This window comes from Camelus bactrianus, chromosome 21 (genome assembly GCF_048773025.1).
Source record: "Camelus bactrianus isolate YW-2024 breed Bactrian camel chromosome 21, ASM4877302v1, whole genome shotgun sequence".
In the NCBI taxonomy this organism is placed as follows: Eukaryota; Metazoa; Chordata; class Mammalia; order Artiodactyla; family Camelidae; genus Camelus; species Camelus bactrianus.
In genome coordinates this window covers 2,832,818-2,844,480 of record NC_133559.1, presented here as the reverse complement: position 1 = coordinate 2,844,480, position 11,663 = coordinate 2,832,818, and the positions used below count along the sequence as shown (strand labels likewise).

Sequence of the window (11,663 nt, the reverse complement as noted above, 5' to 3'; positions counted from 1 at the left end):
CGCCGCACACCCCACTTCCGGTCCTGTGACCTCCGGCTCAGCTGGGCGCGGGGTGGAGTCCTCTTCGATCCCGTGGTGCTCCGCGGCGCGGCTTCGTTCTCTTCCGGTCGCGGGCAGCCGGGGCGTAGAGGGCGGTCGTGGCGGGCACGGTGCGCAGCGGCTGGGAGGCTGCGACAGGTGAGGCAGGCGGAGGCTAGTCCGCGCCGCGAGGCCGGGGAGGGGTCGGGCGCCGGGAGCTATCGAGTCTGCGTGCCCACCGCCTAACGCCCGCAGGAAGCGGCGGCTGGGCCTCAGAGCCGGGTGACATTGAGGCCGGCCCCCGAGGCTCCGGTTTTGGGGGCAGGCGCATCGTGGCCTGTGTGCCGTCAGGACGCACCCGGCTTATCCCATCTGCCCTGCCGCGCCCGCAGGCTGCCGTCGGGCTCTGACCTTGGAGTGCCCGCTGGTCGAGGGCGCGGGCCCGAGGGCAGGCCGCTTTGCAGGCTCCCGATCACCCTTTCAAACGGTGTCTGCGCCACCGTCTAGGATGTAACGGGGCTCCCAGGGGAGGCATCCGCTTCCAGGACTGGAAGAGGCTCGGTGTCTGCCCACAACACGGTACAGGCTGAGGGAGAAAAACACGGGAAACGGGGGCGAGTTCAGCCCTGACGTCATGCTTCTGTTTATTCTGCCCCTAATGGGAGTATTTTCCGAATGCATTCGTGATCTTTTTCATCGTCAACAGTCCCCTGAAAGTCTCAGTTTTAAGGGAGGGGGAGGTGGGGGAGATGGGCCTGACTCAGGAAAGGCCCAGGTGAGAGGTCGGTCATCCCGGTCATCCGTTGCCCTGCAGGGATTGGAAGTGGACCTAGGCCGTGTTTGCAGCCTTTCTCCCGTATTTTCTCTTCCTGTCCCATGCACATATTAGGTGTTTAACCAAATAGTGGGTGCAGTGCATGACGCAGTCCCTTTGAGTCGTTTACGTTTTTCCTCTAAACAGTGGAGGCCATCAAGGCAGCACAGTCTTGCTTTTCCAGTCTCCTTCAGAATTTTTTTCTCTTTGCTTTATAAGAAAGCCCGTTTTCTACGAATTGCCTTAAGCGTATACATACTATGGTGCTTGGTTTATAATGAAGCTCCATTAAAATGTACTGACTACTGAGAAGAAAACCTCGTCCTGGGTGGTTTTGTGAATTCAGAGCTGGTAACGAAGAACGAATCAATTATGTTGGGGGGGAGAAGAAAAACAAATTGCATTGACTTCCAAAATGCACTGGGGCAAAAAGAAGAATCATTCCTAATAGACGTTAACCCACATTCATAGAGAAGGGGTACATTTTTATCTTTCAGAATGTTGGCTACCAGAGTATTCAGCCTAATTGGCAGGCGAGCAATTTCCACCTCGGTGTGTGTACGAGCACACGGTAAGTGTAACTTTTCTTTTTGTTCCTGCTGTGTGGAAGACCCTGTGCTGGATTTCAAACACAGAGGGCTCAGATGGTTAAGGTCCTGATCATGTTGAGGTACTTTAGGAGAGGCGTAAATGTTTTAACAGGGCGTAGTTCTAGATTAAAGAGTATTTTTGAATCATACTGAGTACTAGTCTGGATGTTTGCTTATACTGACATTTTCTTCCTTTTCCTTCTTTCCCATGTTTTCGGATTCATGTTAAAGTTCCGTCACTTTTAAGAACTCTCCCCCTCCAAAAAACTCCCAACCACTTACCTTGAATACCATTTACATTATTGATTCAGTGGAAGAGAAGGAGCTTGACTTTCTAGCCTGAACTGGGTTTAATCTCATTTCTGTCTTGGACTAGCTACTTAAGTTTAAGAATCTGTTTTCTCACCTGAAATATCTGCAAAGAGCTTAGTTCAGTCCCTGGTGCATAGCAGGTTTATTTTGCGTTTATCAAGCATTTTCTTTGTACCTGACACTTAGGCACTTACAATGAAAAGAATATGAAATATGGAATCTTTCCACAAGAATGTTTGCAATCGGGAGAGGGACAGATACCTGAGGACAGTGTTTCAGTAAGAGATGGACCCTCAGGAGAAGTATTTGGCCTGGCCTGGGGTACAGGGGAGGCTTCTGGAGGAGAGGCCTTTATACTGAAGGAGCAGCGGGGTTAACTTCACATTCAAGAGGGGAATGGCATTCCAGGCAGAGGGAAAGTAAGCAAAAGGAGGAAATGGCAATCAGCTTGGCAAGTTGTGTTACCGAGGGGTCAAGTGCAAGGCTGGACTGGTGGGTGATGGAGTCGGGGACCACGCTTATGTACCCAGGGACTCAAGAGCTGTTACCTGAACTGCTTTATGTGTGAGTTTCCCCTTGAAATTGTGTCCTTTAATTGGTGATACTGTTGTCTTAGTTTTCTCTATATTCCTTATATTGCAGGGTAACACTATGGACACAGACTCTAAAACAAATCATTATAGTAAGAGTGTTACTGAAATATGTTATTTAAATGAGTAGATAATAAAGAAAAATTAGTTGTTTGCTTAATACATACAGAAACATTCCTTCACTAAAAGTTTAGGAAGTCACCACAAAGGATAAATTTTGTTTCCACTTTGGCCTTGCTAATGTATTTCCTTAGCTCTTTATTTGGTTAATTTAGTTTGAAGTATAATTTACAGAAAGTAAAATTTATCTTTTCTAGGTGTAACGTTCTGTGGATTTAGATAGACTCATACAGTTGTACAACAGCGACCCCATTCACAACATACAGCATATCCATCACCCCAAAAAGTTTCTTCCTGTCCCTTTGGTCGTTCTGATCTGTAAGAAGCCAACTTCTATTTCCTTTAGTGGCTCTGGCCATGACTTATTCTTAGGTATTGATTTTGGCATAGGAAGTAAGAGCTTGTCAGTCCCTTCTTAAAACCCTAGAATAAGAACAGCAACTGGCCTCTCTGATTTCATCACATTGTACTCAGAAGGGCAGATAGCAGCCCAGACCAGCCCTCCCTGTTTGCTCACCGTCCCAGCCCTGCTGGTGTTTTGTTCCTCAGATACACCAGGCTCGTCCTCCTGTCTCAGAGCTGCAGAGTTGTGGATGGTTGCTGCTCTGTAATCACGCTTGGCTCTGACCACTGGTTCTAAAGATGCTCCCTCCTTACCCCACCCTGCCTTGTTTTCCTTAGAGCACCAACTGGTGTGCTGTGGGTTTCTGTGTAGCTCGTCCTCTGTCTCTGTCTCTAGAATGCAAGCTTTTGGAGACCAGGACCTTACCTGGTTCATTCACTGCTGTGTCTCCAGCACACAGTAGGCAGGTGGAGAAAACTGCAGTCCACTAGATGAGTCTTGTCCTTTCGTTTTAAACGTCTGATTGTTCAAGTCTTATCTGAGTACATGAAGCAGTTCACAAGTAAAACAGGAACACAATATACTGAGTGCTGTTGGTAGCCACTGTCGGCAGCTTGGATGTTTGTGCGGTGACGCGTCTAATGAGGGGGATGCTGTAATTCACCAGGTTTCCTCAGCAGAGACTCCCGAGTCCATCGAGGTTGAGGATAGAACTGGTAAAACATTCAGCAGAATGCTGTCTTTGCTCTTCTCTTTTTAAAAGGAATAGGTGGTGCATTAGCCACTATGTGCCTGTGGTTCTCCCCCCACCAGTTTGCTGGGGGCCAGGCCCAAGGTACTGAAGAGTCCATGGCAGCCCTGAGATTGCGAGTTGGCCACTCTTGGTCTAGAAAATGCAGTCTTGTGCTTAGAGTGCTTTAAGGAGATGAGCATTCATATCTTTATAACAGCTTTATCGAGATGTGATTCATGTAATACATTGATTCACCCATTTAAAGGGTACACTCCAGTGGTTTTTATGTCTTCACTGAGTTGTGCTGTTATCAGTCAATTTTAAAACATTCTCATCACCCTAATTAACATCTATTTTTAATAACATGCATAAACTTGAGTGCTTTTTAGTCCACTCATCATTTTAATAGAATATTAGAATCTTAAAATTGTAATTCTAGTCATTTTCATCTCAGATCCTTTAGGGATAAGGTTGGGTATGAACGTACAAGTGTGCTAGTCATTTGCATGGCACAGATAAGCATCTGGAGAAATTATACTGCTTTGTTTAAGACTTAATGTTTGATTTCAGTACTGTTAACGTGATTTGGGAGATGTTAATCGTTGGGACTAAGCTAATGGAGGTGAAGCATTTTTGTAGGACTTCATACCTCCAGACCAGTTTGGAACACAGTTCTCTTGCAGGCACAGGGTAGAACCAAACACAACTTAGGAGGGAAAGCCCTAAATAAAATTTAAGACATTCCTTTTGTTGTCTGCACCTTTTCCCTCTTTACTGGAGTAATCCATGGATACGTACTCATTTTAAGGCATGAAAATTTCTATCTTTTTGAGCAGAAGTCCCCATTTCATCCTGTCTTCTTTCTACTGATAATGTAGGGTTTACTTTGCCAGGAGTTTTATGTGTTTAGTTACATATACATGTGAGTATGTGTAAGTAACATCTTTAAAAAGAAAACAACCCTGATCACGTTCTGTGACTTGGTGGGCACACACACAACTGTCCTTCCATTTTGAGCACACGGCTCTCCCTCATTCATTTTACTGTTGTAACTTGTTTCCTGACACACGTATACCCTTCATTCCCTTTCTCTGCCCTGCTTTTTCTTTTTTTCCAGAGCCTTCATTTCCCAACACAGTGTCATTTATTGTTTGATTCTCACTCCTAGCCTGTAGACACCGGCAGGAACCGTTGCTGTGCTCACTGATGATCCTAGACTCCAGAACCACACTTGGCATACAGCAGGTGCTCGGTCAGCGTTTGTTGACCAGACGAACGAATGGTTCCGTGATACCCCTTTCTAAGGAGCGCAGTTTCTAAGTCCAGCCTCTAGTGGACATAGCTTATTTGACATTTTGCCGTAGTAAGTAGTGCTGCAGTAGCCATCTTGTGCGTCTTTCTTTCTGAAGTTTGAGCCCTTGTATGTTTTTTGAGTTTATATTGCGCTGGTTCTTCCTCATTAGTTGGAGTCACTTGCAGAAGGGACTTCATTTGGTCCGGCCTCCAGTCTGGGGTGGGGACCTGAGAGCTGTGTCTGACCTCTGCACGAACACGGTCGGTTACAGCAAGTGCTGCCTCGTTAGCCGTGCCCGGAGGCTTCTGGTTGGCCGTGGAGAGGGTGCTGCGCCGTTAGCCGGCCCCCGGCGGCCCAGCCTGCTCCCTGTTTCACGCTGCAGCCCTGCAGCTGTTTGGAGTGGTGGCCGCAGCCCCTAGGCGACTGAGGATTTCGGGGTGCACATACTTGTACTTGGGGTTTTAGAAGTGCCACCTTGTGTGTAACTCTGAACCTATGTGAATTTTCAAGTCTTTATCCAATGTGTTTTTTAGGAAGCGTTGTGAAGAGTGAAGACTATGCTCTCCCGAGTTACGTCGACCGGCGTGACTACCCCTTGCCCGACGTGGCCCACGTCAAGACCCTCTCTGCCAGCCAGAAGGCCTTGAAGGAGAAGGAGAAGGCCTCCTGGAGCAGCCTCTCCATTGATGAGAAAGTTGAACGTGGGTATTGCAGGGAGGCGCAGGCAAAGCCTGGGTCAGGAGAGAATCCTCCTGGGTCTGGGCTGCGAGCTCTGGGCTGCTGCCTGGAGAGCGGTGTGCTGGGGAGCGGGGCGGGGGTCCTGGTTCTGTGGGGCTGTTCTGGGCCTGGTCCCTTTGTCTGTGCTTGTGGGCTCCAGCCCCGGGAGGAGCATGAACGCGGACGCAGAGGCGCTGAGTGCATAGCGTGTGAGTGCACCTCCTCGGGGCTCTGCTGGGTAGGCCTGGGCGTACTGTAGGTTATCGGCGGAAGACCAGGGAGCACCGTCAGGTAGGAAAGAGGCATGAAAACACTGTGCTTAAACAGACCCTTCTGCCTCAACTTAGAGAAGAAAGAATGTTTTTCTTTTTTGCACCCAGAGCCAACTCCATGCATTGCCTTCCTTCCCTCACCCCTTGCATGTGTGTGTGTGTGCATGGGTATGTCAGGGCCTTAGGCATGTATTGTGTTCCTGGCTCCATGTGTGCCCCGTGTCATGGGGAGGGAAGTTGGGGCAAGGAGGGTCTCCGGGCCTGCGAGCGCTGTTCGTCTGTCCCCAGTGTATCGCCTTAAGTTCAAGGAGAGCTTCGCAGAAATGAACAGGAGCACCAACGAGTGGAAGACGGTTGTGGGCACAGCCATGCTTTTCATTGGCTTCACTGGCCTCGTTATCATCTGGGAGAAGTGCTACGGTGAGCGGAGCGGGAGGAGGGGCTGGCGCTCAGAGCCTGGAGTTAGCCAGCATGGCTCCATCTCAGTGCTGGGGTGGCCGGCGGGGTGGCCATCACACACCTTGGCCACCTCTGTTCTGGGCTCCATCCAGGGGTGGTTTGCCAGGTTTGGGAAACTGGCTGACGTGGACTGAAGTGGTGTTAAGCCAGAATCTTGAGTTATTCAGAGTGGGCCTTGCTTGGTAGTGAATGACTTAACTCTGGACCACACACCGCATTTCCAGTAGTGGTTTATCACTCAGAAGAAGGCGTAGTGAAGGTTCAGTTGTGGCAAAGGGAACTCTTACTCATCTAAGGGACGTTTCAGCTGTTCAGGACTGTAGCTCAGTAACCAGAGTTCTGGGTATTGAGACCTAACAGTTACTGCATAGCCAGGGTTGGGGTGGCCTGCCAGTTCTGGTGCTGCCTGTCCCAGGTTCTTTGTTTCCAGGTGGAGTAGGTCCAGTCCCCTCTGAGAGGTATAATGTGTCCTCGTGGTCTCCCGTGGACGGGGCTCAGGAGCAGACCCGGGCCTGTCTGACCTCCCCCAAGTACCCTGTGGTTGTGTGTGCTCTCCACTGGCCTGTAGACCCATTATCTGTATCCTAGAGAGATGTTCTGCTTTTAGCTGAAGTATTTTATTGCTAACTTTTACAAACAAAGGAATAATTTGGAAATATCAAGAGCTGTCAGTGCATTTGTGTGGCTGAGGGTGTCGAGTGGCGGGTGACTTCACCACTCGGGTGCCAGGGAGACGGGGAAGACCTAACCCATGTAGCTTGTTGGCTTAGAAACAACTTGCCTCATGAAGTTGTTTTGGACTGTAGTGTACGGCCCCATCCCGCGCACCTTTGACGAGGAGTGGGTGGCCAAGCAGACCCAGAGGATGCTGGACATGAAGGTCAACCCAGTCCAGGGCTTCTCGGCCAAGTGGGACTACGACAAGAACGAGTGGAAGAAGTAAGAACCTGCCACTCGTGCACCTGGCCTCCCCTTGTTCTGTCACCTCCGTGCAGCTCGGCCTACTTACTGGAAGCCGTCCTCACAGCATCAGTGCTAATAAACGAGCCGTTTACGTGAAATCCTTGTGATCCGTTCTTTGATAACTGAGTGAAATGAAAGTGTCATCTAAACACAATGGGTTTCTCCCAAGTGTCTGTAGTAAATACATTTCGGGTATAAATGAAATGGCAAAAGTAAACTATAAGGTGATGTATGAAAACTAAAAATACAGAGTCCTGTGGTACGGTAAGTTTTAGATTTTTGACAAGAGGTTTTTATGGGCATTGAATCCCATTGTAGTAGCCAGACCGACAGATGTCACCGTGGCCACCTTTCTCTTGGGATTGTCTCTCTCCCCTTGGAATTGTCAGTGTTGGGGTGTGCGGCCCCGAGACTGGGGAAGGCAGGCGGAGTTCTGAGCTCCCCAAGGAGGTCCGGGTGATGGACTCTTCCCTGGGCCTGCTTGTGGCCGGCCCTGTCCCCTGGGTACTCAGCCTTTTTATCTAGAAGGCAACAAGGAAGCCGGTGCCAGGTCGGGCAGTGGTTGAAGGGTCCCTACCCTGCCCCTGGCAGGCTCCCCGTGGGGCTCGTCCCACTGTCCTGTCCCCTACCCCGCTCGCTCTCCAGTCTCTGCCCCTCACTGGCCGTGGGCCGCAGCATTGGTACAGGAGCGACACCAGGACGGGGGCTGTATGGGAGGAAGTTGGCCCCTAGAGCAGGACCAGTGGAGTGTCACAGGAGGCCTTCGGGAGGTCGTGGGACAACTTGAGCTAACCCACTCAAAATCCAGAGCAGGTTAAATACTGTCTCTGATGGTAGTGTCTTCCTGCGGCCTTAGAAATGCCCTTGACCGTTTGTTCTCAGAGGGCCAGCTGACTCCCGTCGGAGGCCCTCTGGTGGGGACAGAAGATGCTGGGAGCTGCGGGGCAGGAGTCTGCCTGTGAGGCCCAGTGTGCCCCTGCATGGCTTCGCCTACGAAACTGGGGCCTCCCACTGGGTGATGCCATTTTGGCTCCTTCCCAGGGTGGGTTCCTGGGGACCTGGCTCAAGGTCGCCCCAGCCCATCACCTGGCTCTTCCGACCCTTTGATGATCGTGAGTGGGGCCCTAGTCTGGGCCAGGGGCCCCAGTACCACTGTCATTCCTCAGAGGACCCGTAAGAGGAAGGGGCCCTGCCTAGGATGGATGGTGGGACTGAACTCCGCTGGAGGCAGAGGGCTCTGCCTGAGTGGAAGTGAGAGGTGGGGACTGCAGGTCCCTCTGACCCCTAGACTCGGCTTCTACCCACACGGAGTCTCCCTGAGCCGGGGGCTTCCTGTGGGGGGATCAGGCTCTTCCGGCCTCACCACCGCGCAGGAACCACCCTCTTGCACTTGCTAAGAGGACTGCTGCCACCTGTGTCCGTGTCAGATTCCAAGCTGTGACTGTTGTCCTGTCATCTCTGTTTTTGTGTGTGTATGCCTTCAAAAAAATCCCTCTACTGCCATTTTAGTGGGAATTCAGGAGGGAACAGAGTTAGTGCTGGGCCTAAGCCCCTCTATCCTCCATCCTCAAGCTGGAGGCCCGCTGACCATTTGCGGGTCATCTGCATGTCATGGGGACATAACGGTGAAAAGGACCCTGGGGACCACAGGAGCGCCGAGGACAAGGGAAACAATGGAGAAAATAAGTTTTAAGGGCACTCTGAGGGGCCGATGGAGGGGCGTTTTGGGTGGGGATGGGCGGCCTCACCGAGGAGGCGGCACGTGAGCTGAGCCTTGACTCACACCCAGGCTCGGCAGAGGCAGGGACAGTGGGGTGCAGGCGTGGGTGGTTCACACTCACAGGACTGTGGGAAAGGCCAGGAGGAGGAGAGAGCTTGCTCTGTTCAAGGACCTGAACGATGACCAAGGGGGCTGTGAGGGAGAGGGAGGGTGTGGGGGCAGGTGGAGAGCTCAGATGCCCAAGCACAGGGGCCTCATGGGCCCCGGAAAGAGGGCAGGCTGAGTCCTCTTGAGGGGCACGTTCTCGTAGCCCCTGATGCCCCCCACCCAAGGGTGTTCTGGGAGAACCTCGTCGTTCCTTTTGTAGCATGAAGTTGGGGGCAGGACTTTGAGAAACACCAAGAAGGCTGATGGTGCAGCCCAGAAGGCTCCCTGGCCCCCTAGGAGTGGTCCTTAATGGGGGTCCTCAGAGTGGGGGTCCCTGCCCGGCCCCGGCACTACACCTCTACCTGGGACCATTGCAGAGCCCTGTAGGCTGCTCCTCACCTCGACATGCAGCTGGCCTGTGGGAGGGCCTTCTGAGCACTCAGGTGGGCCCTTGGGTGAGAACGGGCTCGAGGGGAGGGAGGGTGTCTTACAGGGTGCAGTGTATGACTTCTTTATGTCAGTTTTTTATTGTGGGAGAATCTATGTAACAGGAAGTTTACCATTTTAGCCATTTTTAAGTGTACAACTCTGTGACATTAAGTATTTTCACGGTGCACAGATCACTATCCATCTCCAGAACCTTCTCATCGTCCCAAACTGAGAACTCCGTACCTGTTACACAGTAACTGCCCGTGCTTCCTTCCCCAGCCCTGGTAACCACTCTTCCCCTCTCCGTCCCTGTGAATTCGATGACTCTGGGGAGTTGTACTGTGTGTGGCCTCGTGTGTGGCCTCGTGTATGACCTCGTGTGTGACTTACTCCACGCAACTTGACCTCAGGGTTTGTTCATGTTGTAGCATATGTGTCAGAATTTCCTCCCTCCTTTTTCAAGGTTGAATAGTTTTCCGTTGTATGCATATGCCTCATTCTGTTTACCCCTCTGTCCACTGATGGACATTTGGGCTGTTTCCTTTGGCTACTGAGAATAGTGCTGATATGAACACGAGAATACAGATAACTGTTTGAGTCTCAACTTTGAGTTCTTTTGGGTCTATACCTAGAAGTGGGAAAACTTTCTTTCCTTTCAAACAAACCTGTGCTTTTAATCAGAGACGAATATGTGGTTTTCTCTTTCCCTTAGACTGAAAACAGGGGTCAGAGACCTGGGGTGGGAGGGGGACTGGCTCCTTTCACTTTCAAATCTAATAAACACCACACTGCAGCGTCTCTGTTTCCCACTTCTGAACATGCTCTAGGTTGGGAGGTCTGATGCCCTAGGGAAGCAGTGATTCCAGCAGGAGACACAACAGTGGCTCCAGGGGACTGGAGATTGAGTCCCCCGAGATGGGGAGGGGCTCCTCATGCCTCAGACCAGCAGAGGTAGGGCTCCTCGTCCTGTGGGATGAGTGGTCCTGACTTTAAACGGGAGACGGCTTTGTGTTTCACAGCTGGCTCGAGGAAGGCTGTGTCTGGAACCCTGGGGATGCTCTTGGGGGCCTCTTAGAACTTCCAAGTCCAACAGTAAAAGTTAACAGAAAACAATAGGACCACCAAGCGTTCAGATCCTATGTGAACGAAGGTCGCTCCAAGAGGTGAAGAACTTCAGCCCACTGAGGCCTGGGGAGGGGAAAGGAAATACAGAGTGGGTGGTGGGTGAAGGAGGCGACAAATGCCGGCCGGGGCTCCACGACTGCCCCGGAAGTGAGGGCTGTAGCAGCGATGCCGTTCTTTTTCCCTGCTTGTCGTGTGTGGCCGTGTGCGTACTAACTTTCTCTTTCCTGCCTTCCTGTCCCTTACTATTTTATACAAGTTTGTTGGAGGTTGATTTGCCTTTTTAGTCCCTAGGTGACAGAGTATTCAGATGGCACGGTGACTGAATTTGAGGAGCAAGTCACATGGCTCAGGGATACCCCTCCACACGGACTTCTGGGACTTACTGAGTCCTCATTTTGGGGTGAGGGTCAGAGCGTCTTCCTTTGTATGAAGGATGTCTGCGTCTCGTCTGGTCAGGTCGTAGAGTAGTTTTGATGCTGTCTGGAGGTGCCTAACTGTGCATGATTGCAGAGCAGCCTCTGAGATGGACTGTGCCAGGTGAGTTACTGGCTCTCAGCCTCAAAGCCCCCTTCCGTACTGGCTGACGGGTGCTGGGGCCGGGGTGCTGCACCCCCCGCCTGGGCTTGGCCAGCTGCAGTAGCCTTTGCTCTCGGGGCCCTCAGGGAGCCGGAAGGCTGGAGGAGAAAGGAGCTCTTCCCATCTGCCGCTGCTTCCTGTCTGCCTGCTGCCTGCCTCCTCTCACTTCCTGGGAGCGTCCCCTCAGCACGCCCCTTCACGCCAGCAGCGGCAGCTCCTTCCACAGCAGCCGCGGAGCCTGGCTTTCAGTAGCTCCCGCTCCTGCAGGACCGGCCTAAGCGTGTTTCTTCGAGAAGCCCTGGCACAGGTGCAGAGCTGCGTGCAGCAAGTCCTGGCGTGTGGGGGAGTTTCTGGGGGACCTACAGGCCGTCAGGTGGGGCTGGAAGCCTGAGGTACCCCCGGGCCCCACGGATGTCACAGCACTCTCCGGAAGGGACTGTC

General features: G+C 51.8%; 1 protein-coding gene across 1 annotated transcript; it reads left to right on the top strand.

Annotated features, from left to right (window-relative positions):
* The first annotated feature begins 43 nt into the window (after positions 1-43).
* Positions 44-7,323, top strand: COX4I1 (cytochrome c oxidase subunit 4I1). Its single transcript, XM_074349303.1, has 5 exons — positions 44-177; positions 1,330-1,403; positions 5,348-5,515; positions 6,092-6,223; positions 7,069-7,323. The coding sequence occupies exons 2-5, from the start codon at positions 1,331-1,333 to the stop codon at positions 7,203-7,205; spliced, it is 510 nt and encodes a 169-aa protein (XP_074205404.1). The 5' UTR covers positions 44-177; position 1,330; the 3' UTR covers positions 7,206-7,323.
* Positions 7,324-11,663: the final 4,340 nt, after the last annotated feature.

Coding starts and splice junctions, on each gene's coding strand:
- COX4I1 (XM_074349303.1), top strand. CDS start 1,331: ATGTTGGCTACCAGAGTATTCAGCCTAATTGGCAGGCGAGCAATTTCC. Junction 5,516..6,091: donor CATTGATGAGAAAGTTGAAC/GTGGGTATTGCA, acceptor GTCTGTCCCCAG/TGTATCGCCTTAAGTTCAAG. Junction 6,224..7,068: donor CATCTGGGAGAAGTGCTACG/GTGAGCGGAGCG, acceptor TTTGGACTGTAG/TGTACGGCCCCATCCCGCGC.